This window comes from Magnolia sinica, chromosome 18 (genome assembly GCF_029962835.1).
Source record: "Magnolia sinica isolate HGM2019 chromosome 18, MsV1, whole genome shotgun sequence".
In the NCBI taxonomy this organism is placed as follows: domain Eukaryota; kingdom Viridiplantae; phylum Streptophyta; class Magnoliopsida; order Magnoliales; family Magnoliaceae; genus Magnolia; species Magnolia sinica.
In genome coordinates this window covers 13475049-13490429 of record NC_080590.1, presented here as the reverse complement: position 1 = coordinate 13490429, position 15381 = coordinate 13475049, and the positions used below count along the sequence as shown (strand labels likewise).

At 41.4% G+C, this 15381-nt stretch overlaps 1 protein-coding gene across 4 annotated transcripts in view; it reads left to right on the top strand.

Moving 5' to 3' along the window:
* The window catches only part of LOC131232260 (nuclear pore complex protein NUP214), a 50914-nt gene extending 35787 nt beyond the window's left edge, over positions 1–15127 (top strand). For 3 of the 4 annotated variants that reach the window (XM_058228493.1, XM_058228494.1, XM_058228495.1), the window contains 8 exons: positions 572–724; positions 1129–1186; positions 9690–9823; positions 9947–10068; positions 11143–11494; positions 12131–12362; positions 12451–14484; positions 14601–15127. In XM_058228493.1, the coding sequence (XP_058084476.1) occupies positions 572–724; positions 1129–1186; positions 9690–9823; positions 9947–10068; positions 11143–11494; positions 12131–12362; positions 12451–14484; positions 14601–14716 (3201 nt within the window). In that variant the 3' untranslated portion in view covers positions 14717–15127. The remainder of the gene's footprint in view (positions 1–571; positions 725–1128; positions 1187–9689; positions 9824–9946; positions 10069–11142; positions 11495–12130; positions 12363–12450; positions 14485–14600) is intronic. The other variant, XR_009164829.1, reaches the window with a different exon arrangement.
* The last annotated feature ends 254 nt before the right edge of the window (positions 15128–15381 follow it).

Genomic DNA, 15381 nt, shown 5'->3' with positions numbered 1-15381 from the left:
TGGTCAACCCAGGATTTACGCTAGTCAACTTGTACCGATCATTTACTGGCTGACTGGGTTGGGGAAACTGGGCCTGCCCCAATTATCCTGAGTTTCAGTTGGTCATAATGGAAGAAGGGCACGATTCTTTTATCTTCCATGATATGTTCTGACATGGATGGTGATCCTTAAAGATCTCCTAGTTTGGAGATCCTAAATGTTTGGTGACCTGATGGGTCCTGCTATGAACAGGAGAGCCTACAAAATCTCCTATCGACCTGACACGGTGATTGATCGAGTCTTAATGGGAGTCCTGGTTTGCAAACTATGATTTAATATTCTTATTCGGCTTCATTTGCTCAGCTTGTGTTCAGTTTTATTTGGTCATGGATTTGGTTTTTTTTTTTTTTGGACGCAGATGATAACAGTATTAGTTGTACTTTCTAAATCTCTGGAATGACACCGCTAACTAATGATGCTTCCCAAGGACCAAATTTATGATATTTGATTTGCACCAAAGCTTGGCAATGATTGTTCTCAAAATCATATATTTCTCCTTTTCAGTGGCACCAATGGTGTATCTTATGTTCAGGTGATCGAGATGACAAAGGAACTGGATTTTCTTCTATCGGACATTGAAAAAGAGGGTGGTTTCAGGGATGCATGCACTGTCTTCCAGAAAAGATCAGTTTTAGAACTGGAGGAGGGTTTAGAGAGCCTTTCAGAGAGATGTAGAGTGTGGAAGGTAACATTTTTAGTTTGTATCCTTTGTACCTTCTTTTTGCGAGTTTGATGCAATGGTCTAGAAACTAAGGTTGTCGTAGCTTTTACTTTTGTTTACCCCTGCCATACATGTGCCAATGACATACATTATGATCACTTCACAGCTTTGACCACTACTGCTTTTATGGACCCTTCAGAGTTTCTCACATTGATTAGAAAAGAGGCTAATCTTTAATGTTTCTATGCACTTTAGTATTGGATATGTGTCCTCCATTGACCATCATATTTGCAAGATGATTGTGGTCTGATTTGCTTTGCATGTGTTCATATTATTTAATTAATTCAGAAGTGATAATTCATGCAATGGTCAATGCATTTCTTTTTAATTTGCTTATGTAGAAGTTCACTTTTTCATTGACTTTGTAGAAAACATTGGACGAACGGCTTGGCGATATCCAACATCTTAGAGACAAAACTGTGCAAGGTATGTTCTGGATTCTACAAATTACCGAAGTGTAGATTGTTGCCTAAAAGGGCCTATACTTTTTCTTTTTTCACTTGATGATAAGGACGTTTCGATATTTGGTTCAGAAATGCATGCAATTGAAAATTATCTGCAGTGAAACTCAGGGACACAAAAGTCCTTTCCCCTTTGTTAAGGAGTTAAAGAGCGTGGCTTTAGTCTATTAGAATGACCTAATGGATGACAACTTTTGGATCTCCCCAGGTGGTTGTAGCAACGAATGGAACATTGGCTCAAATCTATGTGATGGTTTTAATATATGGAATTTGGGTGATGGAGTCTCCTCCCGCGTTTATTAGTTTAACTGGAGAACCATCTGTTCTCCATTCGTCAGATGTGTGTGCTTTGCTTTGTTACAGAAGTCTGTGGAACACCTTGCATTGTGTTTTCTATCAACACGTATAGAGTTTTTCTTAGTGTTGCATAATATGCAGGTGTTTTTTATTGTGTTTCACCTGACCCCGGGTAGTACTATACACTAGAAAATAGGTAACTCAAATTGAGTAATGTTAGGGATAAGTATATATCTCAATTGTACTATGAAACTTCTGCATAGTGAAATCTCTCCAATCATTCTCTCTTGCACATAGTCACCCAACATGACAAACTGCATATTCCATGTTTTCTTCTTTGTTTTGCTTTCGTTTACTGCATCTATGTGCCATCCCAATCTGTTGATCTGGTAAACCGGTGATGTAGACCACACGGGCCTCAATTATCCCAAGGGCCGAAAAAGAGCAATGGAAAGGGCCATGTGATAGGTGGCATGAACATATCACGGATAGTTCTGATCTTTTTAGCAAGTGTAAGGACATTAGGGGATATTTCTCTAATTCCTAGTGTTGTTTAGTTGTTAGATAGGGAGTTGCAAGGTGGTTGGAGTTTGTTTTGGATTGTTGTGGGTTAGCTGTGATTAACGCTCTGATCACATGATTAGTTGGACGTTTTAGGAGCTATTGCAGCAGATCTATAGATGGTATATAACAAGCATTGTAAATTAATTTTTGAATTTGCAAGAGAAATTTGAGAGGATTTCTGCCCACGCGCATTATTTTCATCTGTCAATGCAACACAGGGAAACTGTGACGCAGGACAGCCCTAATTATGATGCATGCTCATGGATATAATTAAACGGCGGTAATAAAAGGAATAAATGATCTAAAATTCTAACAGTAATCATTATAACTGAGAAAATTATAAAGGAAACATGCAATGGAGCGAGCCATCACTACAACCATGGAATATGGAATTCAATTACTACTTAGGTTGGATCCAGCGAGGGATGAGACCTCCCGATCTTGCATGGTCACACGCAATCGATCAATGAAGATCACTAGTCCGAAGAACCAAGAAATTTCTCGAATTTGGGATTTGAGAATTTGGGGGTTTAGGGTTTAGATCGGTTCTCAAGATTTTGATCGAAGAAGGATTAGCCAAAACTGGAAAATAGAAGGAAGAAAATTATTACCTTGAAGAAGTTGGAGGGGCACAAAAAGAAATTAGAAGAAGAAGATCAAGGGAAGAGAAGAAGCACCATTGGAGAGAAGAGAGGAAGGAGGCAACCAAAGGGCTTGCTTTTCATTAATCAATAGTTGAAATTCGAGTTTAGGGCTTTACCCCACTTAAATAAGCAAATAAAGACATAAAATTACTAAAATACCCCTAGAATAAGCAAATAAAGACATAAAATTACTAAAAGACCCCTAACTAAGTAAAAAACGCGCAAATAACATAAGTACGGGAAAATTTGGGTGCTCGGTCTTCTTTCTTCTATCTTCCTTCACATGTGTCTTCCTGGAGTGGGGTCTTCTATATGTCCAATCACATGTGAAAGGTCTTCAGCTCCTCAATAGTTGCCTATCCATAAGGACGGCACTTGTGGTTGGCACTTTCTTCGTTGGTACACCTTGAATGCGCTTGTGTCCGCATCAATTCCCCTCAGGTGAGAAAAACTCGACTCCGACGAGTTGAAACTTTTGTAGCGCTCGAGTAAATCTGGATCAATACCCTGCAATGCGTCGCCCGACAGCCACGTAGATGCAGACGATGGTTTGTTCTTCCACTTGACAAGATACCTTTGGAAACCCCCATCTCTCGTGGATACTATCTCGTCATCCAAGATTTCCTCAATTGCTTCTTTATGGGTAATGGGTGGAGGAGGGGGTGGAAGGGGTTGGGTAGCAAACTCAGAAAAAGGCCATGAAAGGGACGATGTATCAACAATGGGAGTATGGGCACGGACTAGATCTTCCACATTAAAAGTTGGATTAATGCTCATTTCAGGTGGAAGGTCAACCCGATACGCGTTGGACCCAACCTTTTGTAATATCTTGAATGGTCCAGCACTACACGCTTGTAATTTCTTTGCAGATCCTTGAGAGAATCGCTCTGACCTTATTCGCACCATTATAGTCTCCTTCTTGAAATTCTTGCACTCTACGATGAGAATCAGCTGAAACTTTATAATCATCATTGCTTTTATTTAACTGCTGTCTAATATGTGTATGCAAATCATGAATATGGCGTGCGAATGCATCAGCTGACTCAAAAGACCTTTGGGTAACAGACATAGGTAAGAGATCTATGGGCATTTTAGGTTTATAACCACTTACAATTTCAAAAGGACTCAACCCTGTAGATCTATTAACTGACCCATTATAAGCAAGTTCAGCAGTTGGTAAAATTAGGTCCCAAGTCTTAACATGTTCACCCACTAGACAACGTAGAAGATTTCCAAGGCTACGGTTTACCACTTCAGTTTGACCATCTGTTTGTGGGTGGTAAGCAGTAGAAAATTGCAAACGAGTTCCTATAATGTGCCACAGTGTCTTCCAAAAATAGCTAGTAAATCAAACATCACGATCAGACACTATGGTTTTAGGTAACCTATGGAGACGCACCACACCATCAAAAAAGAGACGAGTAACATGAGACGCATCTGAAGTCTTCGAACATGGGAGGAAATGCGCCATTTTAGAAAAACGGTCCACAACGACAAAAACGGAATCGTGCTTTTTTAGTCTTGGGAAGCCCGAGCACGAAGTCCATACTAATGTCCTGCCACGGAGCATGTGGCACTGGCACTGGCAATGGCGTGTACAGCCCAGTATTTTGCTTTCTTTGCTTTGCCAGCTGACATGTTCGACACTGCCCTAAAACTTTGGCTACGTCTCGCTTGAGGCTTGGCCAATAGAAACGATCTTCCACGAGGGTAATGGTCTTATCACGACCAAAATGGCCAGCTATCCCTCCTGAATGAAGCTCCCAGATGAGGAATTCACCAATGGACATACGGGGAATACAAAGTCTGTCTCCCTTGAAAAGAAAGCCATCTTTAAGAACATATTCACCCATAATATGCTGGTCACTAGAGAGCGACGCGTAAGTACCCCCAAAATCAGGACATATGGGGTATTCATCTTTCAGTTGCTCAAATCCGACTACCTTTACACTCAAGGAGTTGAGCAACGCCACTCTCCTACTAAGGGCATCCGCTGGTTTGTTTTCAACCCCGACCTTGTGTTTTAAAACAAACGAATATTCCTAAAGAAACGCTACCCACTTAGCATGCCTTGGGTTGAGTTTCTTCTGAGAATGCAAATATCTCAAAGCCTCATGATCAGAAAACAAAACGAATTCTTGCGGTAGGAGGTAGTGTCGCCCATGTCTCAGGGATTGCACTACCGCATAAAATTCTTTGTCGTAAGTGGAGTATTTTTGTTTTACCTCATTCAGTTTTTCACTGAAATAGGCCACTGGGTGTCCTTCTTGACTCAACACTCCACCTATACCGACACCAGATGCATCGCACGCTACTACAAAGACTTTAGAAAAGTCAGGTAGACGCATGCCAGGAGCTTCCACCATCTTGCCCTTAATTTCTTTAAAAGCCTTGATGGCGGCTTTAGACCACACGAACTCTCCCTTTTTCATGCACTTGGTAATGGGAGCCATGATCATGCTAAAACCCCTAATGAACCGACGATAAAAAGTTGCTAGGCCATGAAAACTTCGCACCTCATGAATGTTCCTTGGTTCTGGCCACTCAACTATGGCCCTGACTTTTTCAGGGTCTACGCGCATCCCTTTAAATGACACTATAAATCCTAAGAACACAACTTGGCTAGACATGAATGCACATTTTTTAAGATTAGCATACAACTTTTCCTTCCTAAGGACACTACAGACCTTCTTTAAATGTTCAAGGTGTGATTCCTTAGTAGTACTATAAATAAGAATATCGTCAAAGTACACCACTAGGAATTTTTCCATGAACGGCCTCAAAGCTTGTGTCATCACCCGCATGAAAGTACTGGGTGCGTTAGTCAAGCCGAAGGGCATGACCAACCACTCATACAACCCATCTTTCGTCTTAAACGCCGTCTTTCACTCATCTACTAGGCGTATACGGATTTGGTGATATCCACTCTTGAGGTCTATCTTAGAGAATATAATGGACCTGGCCAACATGTCAAGCATATCATCAAGTGTAGGTATAGGGAACCTATACTTGACAGTAATTTTGTTTATGGCACGGCTGTCCACACACATGCGCCACGTGCCGTCTCTCTTTGGCGTCAACAATGCAGGCACGGCACACGGGCTCATACTCTCTTGGATGAAACCCTTTTGCAGAAGCTCATCAACTTGCTTCTTCAACTCTGCATGCACTGCAGGGTTCATCCTGTAGTGAGGAAGGTTCGGTAGAGTAGACCCTGGGACAAGATCAATGGCATGCTGTATGCCCCTCATAGGTGGCAACTCATTCGATAAGTCTTCAGGAAATACATCACTGTATTCCTTCAAGACCGAGGTTACCTCATGGGGCAACTCTGATGGAAACTCAGGTGTAATTTCTCTAGCCACAAGGGCATACACCATAGAATCCTCCTTAGCCTCTTTTTCAAACTCTCTTGCGCTAATTATATGTAAAGACTTGGGTTTGGATTTCCTCATTTCTCTAGGCTCACTTGCCTTCTCATCCTTCTTCTTCCCTAGTGTATTCTCAGGTGGCATGGGATTAAGTTTGATCTTTTTACCATTATACATAAAAGTACACGCATTCGAACGGCCAAAGATCGTGACATCATTATCGAATAGCCATGGTCTACCTAGGATAACATATCCCACATCCATAGGTAAAACATCACACCACAGGGACTCTTTATATGACCCAAACTCGATGGGGACTAGACATTGCTGGGTAACAGGTAGGGATGTCTTGTCAACCCAAGAAACTTTATACGGGTCTGGATGAGGTGTAGATTTCAGTTTTAAGCGATCTAAGATGCTAGTGGAAATCACATTCTGACAACTTCCACTGTCCAATATCACCTTACAATTCTTTTCACCACACTTGGCAATAGTGTAGAAGATAGTGCTTCGATGTCAGTCATCACTACTTCTAGACTGAGCTAACACACGCCTGACTACTGCAAGCGTTGCTTCTCCATTCACTTCTTCTTCATCAGTAAGTCCTCCTTCAGGGTGATACTCTTCAACTTCATAATCACCCTGGTCATCTCCACCCTCGTGGGACTTGCCTATAACTAAGGCTCTCCCATGGCTCTTCGTAGGACACTGATTAGACATGTGGCCAAGGTTGCCACACTCATAGCACCTCACTTGGCTCATGTTACTAGGACCGGCACCAAGAACCCCTTTGCCCTTGTCCTCCCTAGGCCTAGGCGGAACGGTCGCCTGTGCCCTAAGTTGATTACCAATATTAGGTCTAGTTCCTTGGGAACTAGATCTAGCACTGGAGTCTCGGGACTCAAAACGACGAACGACAGGAGCCTTCAGATATTGCTCTAACTCCTGCACGACTTGATATGCTTCATCTAAGTCCGTTAAGGACCGAGTAATAAGCTCGCGCTGAAGATCCGCACAAAGGCCCGTCTTAAAACGCGAGAGCGTTACTAGAGGGTCTTCTCGGATATCACATCGCATCACATACTTTTCAAATTTAGCGATATAGTCAGTTGCAGGCATTGACCCTTGGCGTAAGGATTACCATTGGTCAAGGAGCTTCTGACGGTATGAGAGAGGAAGGTACTTCTCCTTCAACTTCTCTTTCATCTCATACCAATGTGTGATAGGGGCTCTACCAACTCTCTCTATCCTACGCTCGGTGTTGGTCCAGAAGAGCTTGGCTTGACCCACAAGCTTCATCTTAGCAAACCGCATTTGACGGTTTTCTGACATGCCATACCACTCAAAGTAGTGGTCCATGTCAGCAACCCAGTCAAGGAATGCCTTGGGATCCAAGCGCCCATCAAAACTCGGGGGCTCAACTCTCACACTCTTCATCGCATGCTCATCTGGATCATAGCGGTCTTGATGACCACATGTGGCTCGTGCCTCTCGCACCACGCCACGACCGTTAGCACGATCTCTATCCTTACTACCACCACGTGCGGCAGCGCGTTCTTCAATGATTCCTTCCACTTGGGAGTGCGCATCTTCCCCTACAGCGGGGTTTTCCTTTTGGGATGCCTCTAGTTGCTCTACCTTAGTCATGGTAGTGGTAATTTGGTTCTCAAGGCGGGCAAACTCACGCCTTTGACCCGCTTCTAGGGCAGTTATCTTTTGTATCAATTGAGCAAGTTGCTCAGATAACTGCTCGTTATTCATGGTATGTTGAAGTCCGAAACCTCTACCTCTTCTCGTGGGCATACAATGAAGACTTGAACCAAACTCTACCTAACTAGACTACTAGGTGTTATGACTTTCAAGATGAATGCGATGAATGCAAAACTACTATGAACTGACACAATTAAGTTGAAACAGGAGAACTTAAATCTGAAAATTTTTCCAAATTAGGAACTTTCTAAAATTGGAAAGTTTCTAAAATTGAAAACTTTCTAAACCTGGAACTTTCCTAAGTTAAACATAAAAATTAAAACCCTAATTTGATAACTCGATCTAGACAAAAACCATGCAAGCCTAGGCTTTGATACCAAATTTGACGCAGGACAGCCCTAATTATGATGCATGCTCATGGACATAATTAATCGGCGGTAATAAAAAGAATAAATGATCTAAAATTCTAACAGTAATCATCATAACTGAGAAAATCATAAAGGAAACATGCAATGGAGCAGGCCATCACTACAACCATGGATTATGGAATTCAATTACTACTTAGGTTGGATCCAGCGAGGGATGAGACCTCCCGATCTTACATGGTCACACGCAATCGATCAATGAAGATCACTAGTCCGAAGAACCAAGAAGTTTTTCGGATTAGGGATTTGAGAATTTGGGGGTTTAGGGTTTAGATCGGTTCTCAAGATTTTGATCGAAGAAGGATTAGCCAAAACTGAAAAATAGAAGGAAAAAAATTATTACCTTGAAGAAGTTGGAGGGGCACAAGAAGAAATTAGAAGAAGAAGATCAAGGGGAGAGAAGAAGCACCATTAGAGAGAAGAGAGGAAGGAGGCAACCAAAGGGCTTGCTTTTCATTAATCAATAGTTGAAATTCGAGTTTAGGGCTTTACCCCACTTAAATAAGCAAATAAAGATATAAAATTACTAAAATATCCCTAGAATAAGCAAATAAAGACATAAAATTACTAAAAGACCCCTAACTAAGTAAAAAACGCGCAAATAACATAAGTACGGGAAAGTTTGGGTGCTCGGTCTTCTTTCTCCAATCTTCCTTCACATGTGTCTTCCCGGAGTGGGGTTTTCTATATGTCCAATCACATGTGAAAGGTCTTCAGCTCCTCAATAGTCGCCTATCCATAAGGACGGCACTTGTGGTTGGCGCTTTCTTCGTTGGTACACCTTGAATGCGCTTGTGTCCGCATCAAACTGTTTCAGGTTTCCTTTCGAGATATCTTTATTTTAAGTTTCTTCTCATGTTTGAACAATTTTGTAAACTCTAGTTTGATGAAATATTTATCGCACATGAGAGAAGCCTTTAGTAATCAGCACAACTCACAAGTTCCAATTGCTACCCATGGCATTGCATATGAATCATTTCCCATCATCCATTGGTGGTGTGCAGGAATCCTGTTCACATTGAAGTTTCCATTGCTACAAACTTCTCAAAAAGCGAGTGAAAACGTTTCCATTATATATATATATATATATATATATATATATATATATATATATATATATATATATATATAGTCCACTTTTTGCCTTTTCTAAGTGAATAATGACTGAGATCGTCAGATATGGATGGGTTGGCTTCTATAATGTGTTTTCATCTGCTAGATGGTGCATCGTGATATACAAACAACACGTGCTTCTGTATGGTAGTCAATGCACAATGTATATTGTTTTTCATGGTAGCATGACACCTTTCTCAATTTTTGATATGCGGTGCACATTCAAGCACCTACATCTTCAATTTTTTTAAATAGACAGGCATGGTTTATTGTAAACTCTGGGGCAGGCTGTGTATTGATCTATAGTTTGTGTTCTTCAATAATATATGTAATTTTGTTTTCAGTTTTGGCAAGGAAAGTGTATATGGAAGGCGTCGTTAAGCAAGCTTCTAATATGCAATATTGGGAGCTTTGGAATCATCAGAAGCTGAATCCAGAATTTGAACTGAAGAGACAGCAAATACTGAAAATAAACCAGGTACTCACCTGCCATTATTATGAACGTGAACCTATTTCTCATTGCTTGTATTCTATATGTACCTCTGTTGTCTCTCTCTCTCTCTCTCTCTCTCTCTCTCTCTCTCTCTCTCTCTTTTGGCAGAATTTGATGACTCAGATTATAGAACTGGAAAGGCATTTCAATGCCCTTGAGTTCAATAAATTTGGTGACAACAACAGAGTTTCTATGAGGCGGAGAACAGTCAGTAGTTCAGAACCTTCAAGGTATGAAAAATAATCTCCCATTTTCTGACAATAGAATAGAGAATCATACTGGTTTTTGATAATAGATTTTCAAACGAACACCTTAATTGAGGAATTTCAGAGAAATCATACTGGTTTTGGATACATTTCTTCTAAAGAGAAAATCTTACATGTATGACAAACCAGGACTATGTGTACACCCATCTCCCACCTATCAAAGATGGTGGGTAGGAATTCCTACATATTTCAAAATGGATTGGTGGAGTCCACCCTTCTTCAAATGCTTCTTGAATTCCTAGTCACTCTCTTTTGACAGTCGGATATAGGTGTACAAGGATCCTTGGTATACATTGTGTGCCAAACCTGGTTGATTTTTTATAAATAAAATGTTTATTGAGGATGAAAGAAATATACAACCTTGAAGGGCAGAGCTTGTCCAATGCATAGAAGTGGTCCATCTGAGCTTGCCCAATACATGAAGGCGGGCTATTTCATTAGTGTGATGGAAAATATAACTGAAAGAGATCTCGAGGCCATTAGATAAATGCAAGCTCTCATCAGTCATACATCCCAGCCTCCATGGGTATTGGATCCTATCCTATCCAATGTCCATGTAATGCCATTGAGAGAGTCACCTTCTACAAAGATATGATAACATGTGAATTTCAAAAGATTTTTACACCTATCATGGTGCATGGGCCTCAGCCTTTTTCGAGTCCAGATTAAAGTTTCTGTTCTTTTATCATTGAAAATATTCAGAGCAATGGTTCAGGACAGCAAAATGCATTGATGGTGTGTTTGAATTCTTATATTTGAGATTGGACGGAATGGTCACTTGCCCAGATTTCCATTGACCTTGTTTCTTGACCTACAAGGAACGATCTCAATGGCAATTGGAGGCTGCCTCGGTAGAAAACCCTCTGCCAATATTTAGTGGCAATTTGCCTGCCCTTCCAAGCAAAGTGTTAAGCTGCCTTGAGCCCAAGTAGCATAACATCAACTATGAAGTATGATACCATTCTGTCTATTTTCCATATGATTTCAACTTCCTTAATAGGGTTATTTCTTCTAATTGTTTCTTATATTTCTCTGCAGGCAAATTCAGTCTTTGCATAGTTTATATAACACAATGAATTCACAATTAGCAGTGGCTAAGCAACTCTCTGATTGCCTCTCAAAACAGATGGCTGTGCTTAATATAGAGTCACCGCCCGTAAAGAAACAGAATGTAGCAAAAGAGTTGTTTGAGTCAATTGGCCTAGCCTATGATGGTGATGGTTTTCAATCCCCAGATGTGCAAAAAGCTGCCCGTAGTCCAGAATCCATCAAGAAACTCCCATTTTCTTCATTTAGTGCTATCAAGGAACAGTCCAGAAAAAATACATCAAGTGCTCTGAAGTGTGTTGAACCAGAAACTACAAGGAGGAGGAGAGACTCATTGGATAGAGTAATACTTCCCTAAATCCTTTTGAAAAAAAAAATGCTTTTGTGGATTGTTATTTACGTATCCTATGGCCTTATATTTTATCATCTTTCTTGCCTCCTATGCTAGGTATGACTCCATTCTTCATATGACACAATGTCTCTAAACACCTTGCTTTAGACTTTAGGTATTCAACAGAACATGTCCATGGCAACTGATAGGCTGAACATATATATAACCAAATTTGAGATATTTGCTACTAGAAGTATATTGTGTATGGTAATTTAAGTGCATTAATGATGAAAAGTACATTTGCTTACTGTTCTCAACATCTAACCTTAAATGCCCAATAAAATGCTGTCCCTGTTCACTCTTTTTTTTCTATTAGTTAGTGGAAGGTTTTAGAAACCTTCTACCGTTATAAAGTCATCTGGAATGAAGACCAGTTAGTGTGGTGGTGAGAGTTATGTGCTATTGAACCAGTCCAGGGTTGCAGTCTTAAAAGCCTCAATTAAAAGGGTTTTGAATTGTAGTTTACTTGATAAATGTTTAATACCTCCCATCTATAAGCTTGATAATATTTAGCGTCTGTCAGGTGAAAAGAGAGAAAACCTGTAGTTTGCATATTGGGCAGGTACTGATTGGGCTGCATTTATACAGAGCTGGGCTAGTTTCGAGCCTCAGAAAACCACTGTAAAAAGGATGTTGCTAGAGGAACGTTCGAGGGTCAGTAAAAACAAGTCATCTTTTGGGATAACCAAGCTGGCTTTTAATTCTCAACTGGAAGATGGATTTTCTTTCCTTCACCAGAAGGATCATACGACATTGTCATCCTCTTCCCTGCAGGCATCCATAAACAAGCAACGGTCTAACATATATCTATCAAGCAAAGGTAACTGTGTACCATTATTTTAAAGAACTGGATGAAATCACTAACAAGAATATGCCTTTGTATTAATATATATCTATTTTTCTTATAGGCATTCAAGGGAAACCTTCAACACAGGCCTCTGAATCTCCTTCAGTTACTCTGTTCAAATGGTCCAAAGACAGCACAGGAGCATTGGATGCTGGAGGATTGAAATCTCCTTCGATGCAAGTAATGCAGAGAGCCAATCCTCAAGCGCTGTCATCAGCATCGACATCATCACCACTCAGCACTGTTCGGAATAACACTAAAGAGAATTTAGGTTCTGCTGAGCGATCAAGCTTTGGGGCAACTTGTATTGGGCAGTTTCATCCTTCCTCCATCCAAGCTGTTTCAATTTCTGAAACAAGATCTAGTGTCCAGTTAGAAACTCCTACTCCAGATCAAACAGCATCACGAAGTGTTTCTGCCGTTGTATCCACGAGGAATGGATTGCCAAAAAAAGCAGCACATGTAAAGGCTCAGGCAAGTGAGCTTTCAAATTTAAACAGGGGAGAAAATGTTCAGACAAAACAAACAACTGGAAGCATGAAGCATGGGGCAGTAATTCCAGAAAGTCCGTTCGCTGCACCAGAAAAGGTTCATACCTCACCGTTTGCGTCTGTGGCTGTTATTCCGCCTTCTGCTGGTTTGAGTGGAAAAACTTTTCAATTTGATACACCAGTGAGCAGAACCCAGTCTGGTGACACAACATCAGTGGCAACATTTTCTTCATCATTCTCATTATCAACTCCGGCTTCTGCACCTCCTATCCCACTCTCCTCATCACTTAACACTGTATCAGCTGCACCATTGACGTCTCCTAACCCTGTATCGGCTGCACCATCCTCCTCACCTAACCTTGTGTCAACTGCATCATTAACATTTCCTAACTCTGTTTTGGCTGCACCATCCTCCTCACCTAAACTTGTATCAACTACATCATTCACGTCTCCTAACCCAGTATTGGCTGCACCATCCTCATCACCTAACATTGTATCAAGTGTGCCATCCTCTCTACCGGCCATGCCTTTCAGAGGACAATTTCCAAGTACACGGCCCAGCATGGATACCAACAAAACAGTTCCATCATCATCATCATCTTCTTCTTCTTCTTCTTCTTCTTCTTCCTCAACTTTCTCTTTTCAGTGGCAAAAATCACAGGTTCCATCTGCTATTCAATCCCCTTCTGAGGATTCAGCATTACAGGCTCCACCTTCACAACCTACAGCTGCTGATGGTGAAAATAATTCAAGTTCAGGCCCAGCTCAATCACTGGCACGTGCAGCTGAAGTTTCCTCCGGATCATCATCTGGTGGCCAACCCAGTTCTTCTACCACGACTAATATGTTCAACCATTTTGGTGCTGCATCTCGTGTTTCTTTGAACTCTCAACCTGAAAACCCATCTGCTGAACATGTTCTGCTTCCAACACCTTCGAGCACCCCAGCTGAGGGGAAGAATGAAGGTACAGATGTTACTATTACACAAGAGGATGAGATGGATGAGGAAGCTCTGGACACAACTGAGCTGAGCTTGGGATCCCTTGGTGGATTTGGGATTGGATCAAGCCCTGCATCAAATGCATCAAAACCCAACCCTTTTGGTGCTCCATTTGGTTCTGCAGCCACAAATCCTACAACCTCTCCTTTTTCTTTGACAGTTCCCAGTGGAGAGCTGTTTCGACCTGCATCCTTGAGCTTCCCATCTTCTACTCCTCAGTCATCGCAACCAATGAATCAGGGTGCATTTTTTGGTGGATTTGGAAACATGGCCACTTCTCCATCACCAATGGGAAGTGGGTTCGGCCAGCCAGTGCAGATTGGAGCTGGACAGCAAGCACTGGGATCAGTTCTTGGTGCTTTTGGACAGTCGAGGCAGCTGGGTCCTGGTTTACCAGGTGTTGGTTTTGCATCTTCCAGTGGCTTTAATGGGGGTGGTTTTTCAGCTGCTGCAAAGAGCGGGTCACCTGTTTCTGGCTCTGGGTTTGCCACTGTGGCTTCAACTGTTGGAGGGTTTGCCGGTGTTGCTTCTAAAGGTGGTGGGTTTGCCGCTGTTGCTTCTGGCAGTGGTGGTGGTGGTGGAGGATTTGCAGGAGCTGCTTCAGGTAAAATTGTTGATACTTTCACGGAGCTCTTCCCTTACCGAGTCAAACCGGCTCATGTGGAGCAATGCCCTTTGGCAATTTCTTACTTTGATCTTGTGTTTGTGTGTGTTTTTCAGGTGGATTTGGGGCCTTCAGCAACCCACAAGGGAGTGGTGGCTTCTCTGCATTTGGTGGTAGCAATGCCATGGGAACCGGAAAACCACCGGAACTTTTCACACAGATGAGAAGATAGAAGGTTTCCTACAATATTTGCAGTAGAAAGCCAGGTAACCAGACACTACTCTTACTTGGAAGCAATGATACTAATACCCATATTGATGTGTAGGGAGGTGTCTGTTTTTATTTTTATGGAACTGAAGCTGCAGTTTTCTTCTAAATATCAACTCTTCTAGTTTTGGCAGTGTGCTTGTTGTTTCTGCTTGTATACAAATTGGTATCTGACTCATTCGAGTAAATTTTATTTTATTTTTTATAAAGAAGAAGAAGAAAAGAAAAAGAGTCGATGATGCCATTCCTATGGAAGTTATTCCATGTAAGATTCTTCATGGGTTGTTTGTCTTGGTATCTGTTGTAATTTAAGTTATTGTTTCATTTACTCAATTTAATGGAGAGTGATAACGATATGACTGGAACTTGCGTCTGATTTTGAGGCGTACATGTCCTAATGTGGTTTACTAAAGCTTAGAGATTGCTGTAGAGCATAACAATGATACTGAAATGTATTCATGGTTATGAGTGGGTCTTCTTTACAGGAAAAGATAGCCCACATTACATGCACCAACTGGTACATATGCTATTAGATGGCTATTAGCCCGTGTAACCCATGCAACTGTGCAAGCAAGCCTGCACCTTGAATTGGATGGTGGGCTTCATGGAATAGCTAATCTTTTGGATTCG